General features: G+C 38.7%; 1 protein-coding gene across 2 annotated transcripts; it reads left to right on the top strand.

The window, feature by feature from the left end:
* Positions 1–841: 841 nt before the first annotated feature.
* On the top strand, positions 842–3,383 carry Ate1 (arginyltransferase 1). Of its 2 annotated transcripts, none has more exons than XM_065234444.1 (6): positions 842–1,021; positions 1,110–1,762; positions 1,815–1,958; positions 2,397–2,578; positions 2,633–2,942; positions 3,005–3,383. In XM_065234444.1, exons 1-6 carry the CDS (start codon positions 937–939, stop codon positions 3,101–3,103), a joined length of 1,473 nt encoding a protein of 490 aa, XP_065090516.1. In that variant the 5' UTR covers positions 842–936; the 3' UTR covers positions 3,104–3,383. The 2 variants fall into 2 exon arrangements, with proteins under 2 accessions (XP_065090516.1, XP_065090515.1); XM_065234443.1 differs by lacking the exon at positions 1,815–1,958 and adding an exon at positions 2,071–2,220 and having other exon boundaries at positions 3,005–3,382.
* The last annotated feature ends 14,262 nt before the right edge of the window (positions 3,384–17,645 follow it).

Below are 17,645 nucleotides of genomic sequence, written 5' to 3'. Positions count from 1 at the left end.
ACATAAGAAGCATGTTTAAAATAAACATATTTATTTTTGTTCATATACTTGTCAAACCAAACAAAAATATTCACGTTTATTTTCAACACGAATATTTTTAAAATAAACGTAACATTATTTTTGTTTTAAACATTAATATCACATGACTTCAAACATGGAATACGTTTGAAATAAACCTTGTTTATTTTTGTGGCCAGAACAAACTGAGTTTACGTTTAAATTTACCTCAAATATTTTTGTTTCAACGATAAATTTTTCTGCGTGAGGAAGAGGTGACAATTGGCTTCTTACTCTTTTATTTCTATCTCTATCTCTATCTTAATATATCTCTATCTGTATGTTACGCACATGAAATCGGCCAATCAGGAGCTGGTTCACGTTTCACAGAAAAGTGGTTTATTTTCGCCCCGTATGATCACCTCTTCTCTTAAACGCTCTCCAGACTGGAGAGTTATAACATGTTATAACGGTTGTCAACTAATTGCAACACAGAAACCACCATCAAGATAGCGCTATAACATGTTATAACTCTGTAGTCTGAACGTACTATTATAGTACGTTCAGACTACAGAGTTATAACATGTTATAGCGCTATCTTGATCGTGGTTTCTGTGTTGCAATTAGTTGACAACCGTTATAACATGTTATATTTCGGTAGTCTGAATGTGGTATTAGCTGTAAATGATAAAAATGTATGCCAAACGAACGTATGTCAAAATGGTAAACACTCCTAAATTAATTAATATTATAGGTTTTTCTAGCAACACACCCAATTACGACGCCAGCTGTCAAAACACAACAGCTGTTGTCCTTTTTTTGTTTGTTTGCTGTAGCTGTTGTGTTTTTTCCTCTTATTTACGTTTGGTCAGGAAGGAGCGATTAATTATTTATTATTTGCGAATCGATCGAAAAAGCTGGAAAAAAATCATTTGAACGATGTTCACGATAGTGGATTTCTACGGTAAACAGGCCGACTACAGTTGCGGCTATTGCAAACAACCAACATCCTGCCAAACGCATGGTAAGTTCCTGTTCTTGGATTCGCCCTCAATGGAATTGTTGATTGTTCATTGTTGGATGAATCATTTTTTATTCGTTTCGATTCGCAGGAATGTGGGCCCACACCATGACCTGCCAGGACTACCAGGATCTGATCGATCGTGGCTGGAGACGGTCCGGATGCTATTGCTACAAGCCGGAAATGCACACCACCTGCTGTCCGTCGTATACGATTAAGTGCGATGCGACGCGTTTCCGCTTGAGCAAATCGCACAAGAAGACCATCAAGCGGGTCAATAAATTCTTGAAGGATGGCGTAAGGGCAAAGGACGACGGCGATGGGACGAGTGATGCAGATCGTAGCGCAGAAGATGGTAGTGCCGGCGGGGATTTAGAAATGGGAGATGTAGCGCGTAATCCCAGAAAGGAACTGAATCTGGATAATGTAAAAGCTCTCGTTAGAAAAGAGGATGGTCCTGTGGCACGAGATGCGGTCGGTGGGATGTGCTTAGCAAAGGATCCCAGCGCTGGAAGTAGCTCCGATTTGTCTACGAAATCTTCGACCGGTGGTAGGAATCCACCGAAGAAAGCGAAGCTGTTGAGAATTGAACGGAAGCGGGAAAAGTTAATTCAGAAAGGATTGAAACCCGAAGAGCTTGATAAGGAAATGCAAGAGGCCAAGGGTAAGAACGTTGAAAAGAGTCTGGAGGATTTTCTCGCTGAAGAGCCAGCAGAAGGAGAGCAGTCGGCACATCGTTTGAAGGTAATTGAGTGTATGAGGTCCAGTTAGAAGACTAAATTTGTATTCATTTCAGGTAAAATTAGTTTTGTCGCAGGAAGGAGCTAATGACTTGGTATATGCTCTTTACCGCACGTATCAGATGGGGATCCATAAGGATCCCTCTTCAAAGTTGAACATGGATCGTTACAAACGATTCCTAGTGAAATCTCCCCTGAAGGTGATTAGTTTAGGCTAGTTGTGATGATATTGCTTTGTTTTTCTTTCTTTTTCTCCCGACTTTTACTCCTAAAACCATACACACACCAAAAATTGCCAAATTGTAACATCAGCTCGTTATCGTCTGTACCTCGAGTAATGAGTTCAAGCGAACCAAACAGATCTCCTTTGGCGTGTACAAGAAGTACCAAACCGAGGTGCACAATGATCCACCCAACTCGATCGAAGAATATTTGGACTTCCTGGTCAAGTCACCGCTTCAGGTACGGCTCTTCGTTCCCCTGGAAGCTTTTTTTTTGCGCGTGCTTCTACTTACAATTACCCTATCATTGTCTGTGTAGTTCGCTAATTTCAATTGGTTTTCCTGTGTCCTAACCTTACCTCCCGTGAAACAAAATTCTTCTTTTACGAAAAACGACTAACGTCGAACAAATTTCAGTACACAACTGGTCAGAACTCTCCAAGCTGTGGATTTGGATCGTTCCATCAGCAGTACTGGTTGGACGATCGCCTAATTGCCGTTGGGGTTATCGACATCCTCCCCAGCTGCGTCAGCTCGGTTTACTTTTTCTACGACCCCGAGTATAGATTTCTCTCACTGGGGACTTATGCATCTCTAAGGTGACACACTTCTAATGATTCGAAATGGCCAACACTAAACGATTGCATTTTCAGAGAACTTGCCTTCACGCGTAAGATGCAACAGCACACCCCCAGTATTACCAACTACTATATGGGATTCTATATCCATTCGTGTCCCAAGATGCGCTACAAGAGCAATCTCTACCCGTCGTATCTGCTCTGTCCGGAAGTGTACAGCTGGCACCCGTTGGATGCGAAAGTTGTGGCCATGTTGGACAAAAGTAAATATTGCCGCTTCAACGAAAACCCCAAGGCGGTTGATCAGAATGCAGTCAGTTCGGAAGATGTGTTGGACGTGCTTATTCTGCATGGCAGTTCCTACAAACGCTACGGGCAATATATGGTAAGGACTTCCGCATTGTGCTTATGAAATTTATCGTAAATGTTCTTAACATTTTCTTATAGAAAACGGTGGGTTTGACGGTACCGGCCAAAAACACGTGCACCTACGCAAAGTTGGTTGGGAAAGTGTGCTCCAGTCGGATGCTTCTTTATGAGGGGTAAACAATGTGTTTGCGTGCCTGCTGGCTGCTGAATGAAGGAGAATCCACAGACAAACAGACAAAACAAGTTAATCGAACACGCATTTAACAGCCAATTTAAATGTTTTTCAGTTTGAAGTACCGCCAATTGTGACGCGCATAGTCAATTCCCTTGCGTTTGACGTTTACACGCTACCGCCATCTGTTGAGAGTACTGCACATCACAATGTACCCAACAGATGGCGGTAGTGTTTAGCGACGATGTTTTACAGTAATAAATATGTGTTATGTCTGCTTGTCGGTGGAAAATCGTTACTCGTTTGTATGTTTTAAGATGTACCTAGCTACCATAGAGATCTCCAAGCGCGATCTAACGAACACTAAAATCCAACATCCATATATAAAAATGAAGAAGAAGATGAAACGAAAAGGTATCGCGTTATCACAACTACTTAAAAAGGTAACACGCGGTCTCACGCACACTTTTGTGCATCTGGAGAACTCTATTGAGGTTGCACTCGCTATAGAGATTAGTGACGTTTAACGCACGCACACTAGCGGGTATATCGCCGTGTAAAGTTGTTTATTATTTTCCTCTGGCTAGCCTAAAACAAATTATGAAATTCGATCTGTCAAAATGAGATTGACAGCGATTTGTTATGTATTTTACTCGGATTTTCACTAACACGCTCTCATATATCGCACCAATACAACCGGACGTGAAAATCTCAATAGAAATCTAATTCGTTTAAAAGCTTCCCGCATAAACGCGAACCATAAATTGACCTTACCTAAAATGGTTAAAAATTGTTTATAATCCCTGCTAAACTTTAACTGAAATGGTTATGGAACTTTACATGAACGTTTAATGATAAAGTTTCAACCTTATGTATTATGGTTTTTTGGAACTGGACCTTACAAATAATGGGTTGTTAAGAACCATTACCATTTCAAATTCTTGTTTTCTCCATACATTTTCGGAAAGAGAACTATATTAGAACGTTTTTACTTATGGTTTGAGAACATTAATGGTTATGGTTATGGTAGTCAGTAAGGTCCATTAATGGTTTTGTATTATCGCTCAACTTTACGTGGAATATATCGTGAATTGGTAATCAGTAAATTACAGGCAACCAATTCGCGATATATTCCACATAAAGTTGATCGATGTTACAAAACCATTCGTGGACCTTACTGACTACCATAACCATTACCATTAAAGTTCTCAAACCATAAGTTAAAAGGTTCTAATATAGTTCTCTTTCCGAAAATGTATGGAGAAAACAAGAATTTGGAACGGTAATGGTTCTTAACAACCCATTATTTGTAAGGTCCAGTTCCAAAAAACCATAATACATAAGGTTGAAACTTTATCATTAAACGTTCATGTATAGTTCCATAACCATTTCAGTTAAAGTTTAGCAGGGATTATAAACAATTTTTAACCATTTTAGGTAAGGTCAATTTATGGTTCGCGTTTATGCGGGTTACCATTCTAAAGAATAATTGCGAAATAATTGTAAACAGGCGTCTAGCTATTTATTGCCCTCAATACACGTTAAACTTTATTTTATGGAGCATACTTTCACAAATGTAGATGAATAATTTCACTGCCCACAAACCTCGCCTTTCTGATTGCCAATCTACGTTACATCCGGTGGGCTCATGGTGTGTTATCAGAACGTTCGTGACCTGTGAACAAAAGTAGACTACTATCGAGCCCAACTACAATGCAATACAAAAAGTACTCACCGAAAACTGGCTCGATGACCGAAGACCGATGTCGAGTTGATCGCAACCAGATCAATAGTACCATTGACTGAACTGTTGCCTCGATTCTGCTCCGATCAGCACTTTTCTAGAGCAGTTGTGGCTTATCAAGATTACGACATCGCAGAGAACTATATGAATCGGCGTTGTGTACTTAGGGGAACGTGGGGTAATAGGCCCCCCTAAGGAAATGATCGATTCTCACCACATTTTAATCAATAATAAACATTCTATTTCAGCGCATTCATCAGTCTAAATAATCTTCTTGATGGTACCAAAAACATTATGTGAAAATGTGAATTCATCACCGAGAATATTATTTTACAAAATCTTTATAAAATTTAATGTTTTCATAGTAGCGTTTTTATTTTTCGCTGTGTAATATGCGCCACTTCGTAATAATCCTCAAGCGCAATGAAAGTGGCAGCGGAAAAGCCCGATCTGAGTAAGCATACTTGTCGGATGGATGAGTATATAGTTGACAAACCGACTTGGGTTAGCCATCTTGATGTTATTTGTGACAACTGTCAAACTTTTCGTTTCCGTTCCGCTTCCGCCCTCATGGCGTTTGGGCCTTAAGTTTTAGGGGCCACCTACATTAGATCTGAACTGACGCGTTGCGGCAAACTGACAGCTAAAGCAAAATAACCATATAAATTTGATTAGGGGAGACAAGCGAAATTTAGAGATTTACCGAGGAATGACATCTCTTTGTGTCTGCTGGAAAGTATTCGAGATAATCATCAACGACGCTTTATTTGCCTGCTATAGAAACTACATTTCTCCTGACCAACATGGTTTCTACCCCAAACGTTCGGTCTCAACAAAACTCGCCCCTTTCATTTCCCTATCCCTCGGAATATGCAGGCAGAAGCACAGGTGGACGTCGTATACACGGATTTCAAGGCTGCTTTCGACCGGGTTGATCATGCCGTTCTATACGTTGGAGCATCTGGCGGAAATCTTTACGAAGGCTTTGGACGCTGGTCGATTTGAAGGGCTGAGAAGGAAGCTGGGAGTGTACGATCGAAAGGGGGTGAAGACTAAGTAGGCCTCGATTATTTGAATCGATGGTCAAGGGCCACCCACATTAGATCCGTTTGCGTTGCGTTGACGTAAATTTGACAGTTAGACAATAGATTTAGCAATCACTTTGCCGCAACGCGTTCGATCCGGATCTAATGTGCGTGGGCCTTCACAGTGAGTTGTTAACAACCGCTTGAAGCAAACGGTTACTTTTAATTCGTTCCTTAAATAAAGCTTTATTTAGTTTTCGTGATTCCGTTATTGGCAAATCAAAGTTGGCACTCGTGGAGAATAGAAGAACTATAACAGTGATGATGGTTTTAAAATTTTCCACGGGGAAGTATAAGAAATGCAATCTTAAAATGCTTTTATTTTGCAAATGGAACATTTTATTTAAAATGGTTGCTGCTACAGTGGTAGAAAAGCTCAAATCTATGTGTACACCTAAAAATCTGAAAAGAAATTAATTTTTCTGTATTATTTGTCTATTGAGTAGTCCTTAAGTTTTCTACTAACATAGCATCAACCAGATTTAAATAAAATGCTCCATTTGCAAAATAAAAGCATTTTAAGATTGCACTCGTATACCTCACCGTGTAAAATTTTGAAACCATCATCACTCTCATAGTTCTTCTATTCTCCACGAGTGCCAACTTTGATTTGCCAATCCTTTTTTTCGGAGTTCCTGTTGTCCATTCCATTCAAGAAGACATTTTCTTCGAAACTTTTCGTGGAAACAGCCTGCAGCCATTCGTTCATCAATGCTCGTGAAGTTGTCCTCGCTGATCCTCGATTGCGCCCTATTGTTCCTTTCTCGTTGGTGACGCTGCTGAAAAAGTCATCGTCGTCATCCAAGTTCGTACCGCTACTGCTAACTTCTTCAGACTCCTTCAACAATTCTTCTACCGCTCCTTCCATTGCTTTTCTCACTCTCGGTACTTGGGGTCATACTTCTCCAGCCAGATCAACCGGAACTTTGGATGCAATCAAAATACTTCCCAAATATGCATCAACCAATGTATCACAGAAGATAAGCCCTTAATTTCAAAAATAGTAGCGGCTACGGTAGGCAGAAAACTACCTAAGTAGGTTTGATCCTCTCCTTGAACCTTGTCAACGGCTTTGGCTAACATCGACATTACTTGAATGTATTCCCCCTTATTCTGCGAGTCACGTGACTCTCTGTCACCGGTGAGGTGACAATTGGGTTCTTTAATGGTATTGAGGTAAATGCATATTCGTAATCTGCATTAAAAATGGAACCCAAACCCAAAATTTCATCAATTTTGGTACACTGGAACTATTTTAAATAAGTACGATTACATTTGCCAAAATCACCTTATTAGTGCCCCTCGGTGTCACTTTGTATGGGAGCGAGCTGTCCGTTTGTTAGTTTAGTGTCAAACAGTGAAGTTATTATTTTGCTTTAAATCTTGATTTAAAAATCGAGATGAAAGTGTGTGGGTTCGAAAAAAATATCGCTGTGCTCCGAAAACGAAGCTCTTTCAGATGATGTATAAAAAACGAAACATTTTTCAAAATTAAAGAACCCAATTGTCACCTCACCGATGAGAGAGAGTCACGTGACTCGCAGTATTCTTTTCCATAGGGGGGATTCTTTCATGGACCCAATATCTTCATCTGTAAACGCCTGCAATTTAAGTTGCTCTGCTACTCTACGGATTCCTCTTCGATTTGAATCCAGCAGATCGCGACGAACAACCATGGAATCGTACACTGAAACAAATCGACATGTACCGTTTATTGGATCCATCTTATAACATAGCAATGTCAGCAGATTTATTCATTCTATGTGATGATTGATAGATTCCATTGGATTATCACTTAAAAACTATGACTGCGATATGGAATGATTTCTATCGTAATTTCACATACTTAGTACTTGATAATACTTTGCTTCGAACGTGGTTAGCGAAGGTAAGAAGTATATGAATATTGTCTGATATATTTCATGGTGAAAAACTGTTGATATGTCATGGGTGGGAACATACATCTAGAAACTAATGGAAAATCATATAAGTTTGCACTATGAGAAAATTCAGTAAAATATACCTGTTTTCATGATGAATATTGCTCACTAAAATATATATCTTATAAGATAATCATGTATATTTTATTGGAGTTGCTTTTACTGATTTTTGACGTTTGTTGATATGTCGCGTGTAAATAGACATGTAGAAACTATTGGACTGTCATTTAACTTTGCAGTATAGGAAAACATGTATATCTCATTGGAATAGCTTCCTTTGATTTTTGAGGTTTAGAGATTGTAAACAGATCTATCCCAATAATTAAATAGTCATATAGAAATGCCTTTTAAGAGACCCAACAGCAAGCATTTGTTTTTGCATGTTTTTCTGCGATGAATATCGCTCCCAATAAAATACATCTTACATGATTGTTCTTTATAAATTATTGAAACAATTTTCAACGATGTTAACGTACACTCATTAAAATGATTAGTTGCACTAAATACTACTAAACAACAATGATACTGTATTGAATAATCTTTGTTTGTTATTGTTTCATATGATAATTGGTTCCAGAAAAGAATGTATTGAGATTGAAAAAAAAATGATTCTATTGTAATATTTACTTTGCTATGATTCTAATTGTAAGCCTTCTACACGGCTAATTCAGATTCCAGCCCTAAGTAGTACTCGAACTTCATGAGCCAGTTCTATCAAATCATATAATTTAGTCGTTGATTTATTGCACACAGGTGCATTAAGAAAGATTTGAACAAACCACACCACCGAAACGGAACATAAATTTGTCAGTGCTATTTGTCTTCACTCTAGCAAAACGAGCATAAAGTTGCACTACATTCCATGTCGGGAGAGCTGTTCCTACTTCATGCTATTTGAACGAGCTCAATCTTGAAGTCAGCCGTGGCCCAGTGGAATCGAGCACAGACACCGAAAGCATCACACCTCAACAGTTCTTGATCGAATCCCAAATCAGCTACAATAAAAAAAGGCTCAACTGTGAAAGCTCCCACTGCCTGATGTTTATTTTTTCGAATTTATTTTTAGAAATCGATTAAATATATGTGTCAAAAGAAGAAGTAAATTTCATGTTATTTTCACATAAACTTTACTTCGATTGATTTATGACACATATATTATATTGTGGTGAAACGTAAAGCTTATGCTTATGGGTTTCAAATACATTTCAGTTAATTATTATAATTTGACTGATTTTCATTTATCATATGACGATCATATAAAAGTTACCAAATTATCAGCATTGTAAATGTATCAGATATTCATATAGAATTTACCTGACACATTTTCAATCATATCATTTTCAATGGATTATCTTATAGCGCAAATTTATTAGACTTCCACATAACAGGAATATGTCAAATTCGTTCAGTGTAGGTAGGGTTCCATATTGCGCTGTTTGGGGTCACCAATCATCGCTTCAATTCTCCTACAATCCCCCCTATTCTGCGAGTCACGTGACTCTCTCTCACCGGTGAGGTGACAATAGTCACCTCGTGTGAGGTGACTCTCCATTTGATTTGCACGGAGAGTCACCTCACACGAGGTGACAATTGTCACCTCACACGAGGTGACAATTGTCACCTCACCGGTGACAGAGAGTCACGTGACTCGCAGAATAAGGGGGTTGATTTGCATGGAGAGTCACCTCACACGAGGTGACAATTCTCACCTCACCGGTGAGAGAGAGTCACGTGACTCGCAGAATAAGGGGGAATGACGTCAGCTGAAACCGAACTGCGGTTTTTCTGATTCCAAATGGCTTGTGCTTTTAGCATAGAGGTAACTCCAAGACCAGAAGGTCTCGAAGAAACGGGCTCAGCTCTGGCACTATCTTCGGTCCCACGCTAATCGATGTACCCCTCGAAACATAGGAAAATCAACGAACCCCTCATTTTATCTGTCAAACATTCATAACAAATCAAAACAAACATAGTGTAGTACTGGAATTTATACTGGAATGGGGTACGTTAATCGATTTGTTTGGGACCAACACACTAGTCAAGTCAAAAGCAAAATTTCATTACGTCGAATGTAACAAAGGTAAACAAAGTCGAGCTATCAGTGTCAATCGATTCTCCTGCTATTACACTATATACTGTCCGAATATAGGATCAAACCCTATTTTTAAATTTATTTGCCAGTCAAATTGCTTTTTGACGTAATCACCTTCCGATCAAAATAGTTTTCGATGTTACTTAAGTCACCCAATTTCTATGGAGATGCCGTTTGACTTAAGTAACAGCGCTGAGAAACCCGTGAAAAGTGTACGTTCGTCGTTTCGCTTTCTCATTATTAAAGTGAATAAATCGAACTGTTTGTTGCTAAGATGATTTCGGTGGTCCTAAAATGATGAATGGGCTGCACGTAAGGAGACGTAATTGATAATTCTCCCGAATATCCTGGTAAATACACTTTGACTTAAGTAACAATAGGGGCCACCAAACGACGTATAATAACTTTTGACTCAAAAACCAGTATTTTTTAGCATGAAAGCTAGCGATTTGCATTTATATGATTAAAACCCGGCTAAATATGTTAAACATTGCTATCACTATGAAATTATATATGTTTACTTGGAAATAGGAATAACTTTTCGGTCATCAAAACAAAACTTTATTTTTCTCGGATTGGTGCGAATGTTACTTACGACATAATGAAAATTTGCTCTTGAAGTATACTATAGTGAGTCAATTTTAAATCGTTATAGTTTGCACCAGGGGGAACGACACTCATTTGGATGTATTTTTTCATTCTAGTAATTACTTGGGATTTTCGGGGTAAAACATAATATTGATGGGATTTTTTTGAGCGCACGGAAAAAAAAATTGTTGAATATTACCATAGAGGTAACTCTAAAACAAGTAGGTCCTGAAGAAACGTGCTCAACTTTTTGGCTCAGCTCTGGTACTATCTTCGGTCCCAAGCTAATCAATTCACCCCTCGAAACATAGGAAAATCCACTAACCCCTCATTTTATCTGTCAAACTTTCAAAGCGAATCAAAACAAACATTGTGTAGTACTAGAATTTTGACTAGAATGGGGTACGTTAATCGATTTGCTTGGGACCAATAGGCTAGTCAAGTAGTGAGCCAATTTAAAATCGTTAATTTCGTATTGATTGTTGATATTACCTCAAATATTACATCCAAACTGCTGCAACCAGGTCAATCCATTGGTTGTGTAATGTATCGTTGTACGATGTACATCTTTTTTTATATATCTTTATTAAGGAGACTTTCAGCCCTGAACTGGTTCGTCTCCGCGCATGATGTACATCGATTTTGCGAACAAAATTACATCCATTGATGTAATATTGTATCTGCTTTTTGCTATTACATCATTATTTCATAAATCAGCTTGAATTACATTGATCGATATTACATTTTTTTTTGCTGTGTGTGTCGTGTTTACGAAAATAGAGCACGGAAAGAAAAAAAAATAGATGGGATAGATCAGGGAATGGATGTGATGTGAGGAGTGTTAAAAAGTTTCAGAGGAATACAAGTCCGAACGCGAAGAGGATAGGTGTAAAAAGAAGAAAAATCTGCTGCAATGCAGCGTCCATAAATTACGTAACGCTTATATTATCGTTATCGTTACGAATAATTACATACACGAAACGAAAATCAATTATTTAATTAATGTGTTTCACTTATACATTTTTGCCAAAGCATCAGCCTTATACATTCCATAATACAAACCACATAGATCCTATTAGAATGCATAAAAGGTATGTGTGACCGCTTATACATTTCATTTGACACATGATCTTTATTAACTTTTTGCAAGGCGTCTGCTTATTAGTTGACTTATACATTTTATGAATAATCAGCAATGGAAATTTGCCAAAAGGTATAAGGATATTTCTATCCGTGTAGGGGAGGAGGAGCAAACCTTTCTGTTACGTAAAAACGAGGACATTTTGTTTTTTTTTGTTTCTTTCTAAAGTTTGAAAATACAGGTCAAAAAATGTCATCACTAAATCTTGCTTGCAAAATGGATATGTTTTAATTTTATATCTTTAGATTTTTGCTATGCTAAAACTTTTGAAAAGCAGGTACTTGATGGTTCGCTGATTTTTTGTTTATCATTTTCAGAGTTACGTTTTGTTCTAAAGGGGGGGCGGGTCGAAAATATTGATTTTTAGCGTAACATAATTAATGGACACCGCCCAACAATATTAACCAAAGATCACAGCTCAAGTGCGGAAAACGGTTCCGTACCAAGTAGGTTGAAACTGCACAGTAGGAGGAACGGGTGGTGGCGCTGGATCACTAGGTTCCGGTTAATATTCCCAGCTGTATTTGGACGGGAATTTGATTCACAATATTCTCGCACAGAAACTCCATCAGCCGGCGGGTGTCTTCCTTCACCATTAGCTCTTTCTTCACTGAATCCTTGACCAGCAGCAGCAACGAGTAAAACTTGGGCCGAGTGGAAAAATGACCTGAATTCCTTTGTGACCTGCTTGTCGTAACTTCCATGCTACAACACACAGACACCTGGGCTCTTATCCGTCAAATTCGATCGGTTTGAGTCCGAGAAATTGATCAGTTCACGAAGATTTGCCGCACTCTTCTCTCACCCGTAAGTTTTGACAGTTTTGGGTGGTTTGTTTTGGCTCCCATTCGTTGCTATCTCTTTTACTCAGAAGCAAAATGATAGGGAGCAAAAAGTGAGGTTAGGGACCGTGCACTGATCTATGGATGTGCGTTCCCGTCTTCTCCGTGATGCACTTGATGTTGTCCCGCGACCGATTTTAGACGAGTGGTTCGTCATCTTTTTTAAGTTCTCGCCGATGTTTTCGCACCGATTTTTAACCGGCATAGCCAGCTAACATACATGGTGTTTGTTGGGGAGATTGTTGAAAACTGACAGTGAGTATGGCTGTACGGCAGAGTGCTTCGCCATCAACCTGAAAACTTCGAGAAACTGCACGGCTTGCTTGACAATTCTTGGGATAATCTATAGATATCTATAGGATAATCCTGTTGTGTCGTTCCCCCTGGTTTCCACAGGTTGCTTCATCTATGTTGCACATGTTGCAAAAATCGAGACCTTTTTCGATGGGTCACAATTGAGTGCTAACAGTGCTAATATCAAAAATATCATATTAACAGGTTTCAAACATGTGCTGCACTCTCATTGGTGGAAAAATGGCAGCACTGCGAACAAAAAATAATCGATTAGTTGTTAATCGAGTAATTAAAAAATGGGACATCTCTGATTTTGGTGTAATTGTTTTGATAAAAATGAGCGCAAAATTTCATCTCTACCGAGGGGGCAGCAAAACCACAAAATTACCTTGAATACGGCGGGTATTCATTGGATGAAGGGGACCGTGAGAGAGGACACTAAAATAGGAAGTTTTTCTTCCGACAGTTTCATCTTTGGTATAACCAGCAATCCTTCCAGCAAAGTAAATTTTGCTAGCTTTCCAGCAAATATTTTTTGATAGAAGGTTGCTGGAAAATCAGCAATTTCTTTGCTAAAAAATATGGGGTTGGTTTTGCTGGAATTTCAGCAATTACGCAATTACGAGAAGCTTTTCTCGTTTTAATAAGAAAAACAGGAAATCAATGCATCAGTAGTTAGAGAAATCACTTGAACCCTCTTTTATTCAGTCGTTATTGAAATAACTCTACACAAAACTATCGATTATCTTCAAGTTCTTCTCCATTCGCACGTAAGCATCATCTCCATGTTTCTACGGAATTTATCTAGAATAAAAGGCAATCTGTTACAAGATAATATTTCCTTCAAAATATTCCCCTGTCTTACCGTTATTATTATGCAAAAGAGTAGCCAAACTATTATAATCCATTTAAAATTTTACAACGCAATGTTTTTTTTTGCAGAATTTTATTTGTAAGCGGTCGTCCCACTAATTAACTGGAATCACAAGTCTTTTTGACAGTTCATGATTTGCTGGTTTTCGGCAAAAACAACGGTTTACTGGATTTTCAGTAATTAAAAAGTTCTTAGCTGTTGTTTCAGCTAAAATCGTTTTGCTGGTTCATTTTCAGCAAACCATTTTGCTGGGAGATGAAAACAGAATTTGGTGTGTACACGAACGATAACCCAATCATTATTGAACTATTCCATAAATGGTTTGGATGATACCACGAACACGTTGTTAAGCTAATTAACCATATTTTTTTATTAGGGTAGTCAAGTAGTGAGCCAATTATTTTAAATCGTTAGTTTCCAACCGGTGCCAATACTCCCTTAAGTGAATCCTTTTGTAAAAATATTGGAAAATTTGTAGAAGTGAGAAGGATTTTTCGGTTTCCAACAAAGCGAGAATCACGTCATCACATTCCTATCCATTCCCTAATTGACCTATCCATTTCCTAATTGACCTACATTTGGACAGATGCGCTGATGAGATGAACCTAATTTGATACATTCATCCAATTTATTGATGCAACCGGGATGGATTCCTTTGATGTTTTATTTCAGGCTGGATTAAAGTGATTTTGTTTTCGATAATACATACTGAACGTATCACTTAAAGCAGAAAGCGGCACCAGCAGCAGTATAACGCGACGTCGATCGAAATTCGTGGCCGCATCTCAGTAGTTATTAAACGGGTTTAAAAATAAGCGAAAGCGCTAACCGCTGTTAGTGGAATTGACCTCTGTCGGCTGGATCTAATAAGAGGACTTCATATCGGCCAATCACGAGCTGGTTCGCGTTTGACAGAAAAGTGGTTCGTTTTCGCACCCGTATTGTCTCCTCTTCCTCTTAGGGCTGGATAGGTAACGATATGGTTCGACACATGCAACTGCTTTCAATCAGCAAATTGTTGCAAGACGGTGAGTAGCTGTCCATTTAATGTAGGGTGAATGGCGGCTTCGGGAATACCTTATTCTATTATCGTCAGGGGGTAAACAAAGTCCTTGAGATCTCAATTTTGGCATGTGTATACGTTGTGTTTCAGAGTATCTATTGACCAAATTTGAGTGCTTTAGGACTTTGTTTACCACCTTACGATAATAGAATAAGGTATTTCCGATGCCGACATTTCCCCTACATCAGATGAAGTTTGCTACCTGTTTCCTTTTTTATGTTCCCGATCAACTCTGCGATGACGGCCTCGACTTGACTGATCCAAGGACAACTCCATGCAGAAGTCCATATTATTATAATTATTATTATTATTCGACGTTTTTTTTATAGAATTGTTCTGTTGTGTCCTTTTTGATATTGTTTCTTGTATGTCGAAAAGATATGGGGTTTTTACACCTATGGTCATATTTGCCAAATGGGCTTTTTTCCCCCATCAATCTTCATTTAGACAACAAAAGTGCGATTAATAGCTTAGCTTAGCTTAGCTTAGTCTGACTGCACGTATCGATAGTTGCACTCCGTGATTGATCTGAACCAGTGAAATTGTACAAAGAATCAACTGAATGGGGCTTGGGAGTAACCTGCCATTCTCAGTGTACATGTTCCAGTGACTCCTACCTTTAAAGATCAATAACGTCACCGGCCACGTCCTTGCAATCAGGTGGGAGAGGGAAGGAATGTTAGTGTGTGACTTTTGTTGTTTTGGGACCGTGTTTACCTCTGCATCCCACAAAAGTCACAGGAAGGAGGTTTTGTTAGTGGGTTAGGTTCGTTGGATCAGGATTCACCTTGATAAGTGATGCGATCTTTTGTTTTGTGTAGTTATTTATAAGTGTTTTCGATTTATGCTCTAAACAGCCGGCTGTCTAGAGATGTAGATCATTATTAGATGTGTGTATACCGATTTAAACCAACAATAAGGATACTGTTGGGGCCACTCACAAAGTGTGATGATGGTTTATTTTATTTTATCAATGACAAAATATTTAATTATAAGCGGTTTGAACCGATTTAAACCAACAGCAAGGATGCTGTTGGGGCCACTCACGAAGTGTGATGGTGGTTTACTTGATTGAATATAAAATAATTATTAGAACCGATTTGACCCGATTTAGACCAACGGCAAGGATACTGTTGGGGCCACTCACAAAGTGTGATGGTGGTTTATTTAGTTCGGAAGAAAATGAATATGTATAGGGGAATTTACGTATTCTCGTCAATCTAAGCAGCGTCCGCACTTCTATTAGCATTTTGTCAGCGTTACGCACATATACCACGTGTCTGTTTGTTAACATTCATCTGCTGCTTGCTTCTCTATCCATTCCAATCGACAGAATTTTTCAAACCGGTTTGAAAGCGATTTTACAACGCTCCAAACTTCTCAGGTGAGTGTGACTATTGTCGGCAGCCTCTTTTTCTTCGGCAACCTTCCCATTAGAACTGCGTGTTAACCAGTTGTTCTATTATCGGCAACTCGAAATCAGCCCCATTTTGTAGTGCGTATACTTCATTTGAAGAAAAATCTGGCATAATAGGATTGCTCGGTCGTATAAATATAATCAGATTGAAGCTGAAAGACTAAAGAATCGTTTGAATACATTCAGGGAAGTGTGTTGATGGGAAAACATAGTGAAATTATCGTTTAAATTTTGGTTGCCGAAAACAGTCAATGGGTGCCTAAGCCAACATTTACCCTACTTCTTTTTTTTTATATAATAGAACGAATTTGTACTGATTCAAACCAAAAGCAAGGGTTCTATTGGGGCAACTCACGAAGTGCGATGGTGGTTTATACTATAAGGGCATAAAACAAAATCAAGAGCCATTTCGGTTTCCATAGCTTCCTAGACACTCGGCCGCAAAATATCTTATCCGACGGAAACGTCTCGATCATCGCGTGATTTACCGTATTGATTCAAATTCCGAACAGTGCGTTAAAATCATCCTTTGAAAAACACCTTTTTTACCTAAAATATTGCTGATCCGCTCAGAATGTATTTAAACTCACGACTTATCGTAATATGGACATCCTAAAAGAAAATTTTTCAAAATCCGTCCCATACAAAAACACAAGTGCTCAGAATTTGAGCGTGTTCGTAATATGAATCAGAACGGTACAAACTGTAAAAATACCATTATACAATACTGTTCGTCGGTGATGAGAGTACGAATAAAAACAGACTGTCGCGTATGACAACGAAGCGAGTGTCGTAAAAAACGTCAACAGTTTCAACGCCTGTCTGCAGCACTTCCTGCACTTTTATTAGGCCCTATTCGAGTTGAAGGTTCACCAAGCCTTTCGCTACAGACAACATAAAACCGTTGTTTGCCGTCCCCACTGGATGTGACAGATGCTGCCGCTGCATGATTTTTTCACCATCATGAGACATGTTGTAGGTGGCGCTAGAATCAAAAATCCATTCGTTCTGGCTTACATCGCCTATCGCAAAAGCATTACACAACGCCTTACTTTCTTTCTTTGTAGATTGTTGCTTGGACACTTCGCTGCATAATGACCCTTCTTAACGCCATTTTTTTTTTTCTTTTTTTTTGACAAAAATTTGAGATTTTTTTTTATGCAATTCAGTTTTCTACAACTTAGGCTCAGACGTCATTTCAATTAGATGTGCCGTTATCGTGCTAAGATTTATTGAAAAATATCGAATACACCATTTTGAAAAATTAAGCGTTAGTCAAAATAGCCGAATTCTAGCACAAACGGGATTCATTGTCCATAGCGAACAGTTATGCGTAGTTTCATGAAATTCTGAGAGGTAAAGGCAAAAATTTGTACACTGGAGTCGCTTTTTACGCGGGTGATACGTCCCGCGTAAAAAAAAACCGCGAAAATTCCGGAATCCGCGTAAAAAGCGACTCCAGTGTAT

This window comes from Ochlerotatus camptorhynchus, unplaced genomic scaffold (genome assembly GCF_037179485.1).
Source record: "Ochlerotatus camptorhynchus isolate MF236.1 unplaced genomic scaffold, CSIRO-AGI_Acam_v1.1 ptg000434l, whole genome shotgun sequence".
Taxonomy (NCBI): domain Eukaryota; kingdom Metazoa; phylum Arthropoda; class Insecta; order Diptera; family Culicidae; genus Ochlerotatus; species Ochlerotatus camptorhynchus.
The sequence above is the reverse complement of the archived record's forward strand: the minus strand, read 5'-3'. Positions and strand labels throughout refer to the sequence as shown.

Coding starts and splice junctions, on each gene's coding strand:
- Ate1 (XM_065234443.1), top strand. CDS start 937: ATGTTCACGATAGTGGATTTCTACGGTAAACAGGCCGACTACAGTTGC. Junction 1,022..1,109: donor AACATCCTGCCAAACGCATG/GTAAGTTCCTGT, acceptor TTCGATTCGCAG/GAATGTGGGCCCACACCATG. Junction 1,763..2,070: donor AGTCGGCACATCGTTTGAAG/GTAATTGAGTGT, acceptor TTGTAACATCAG/CTCGTTATCGTCTGTACCTC.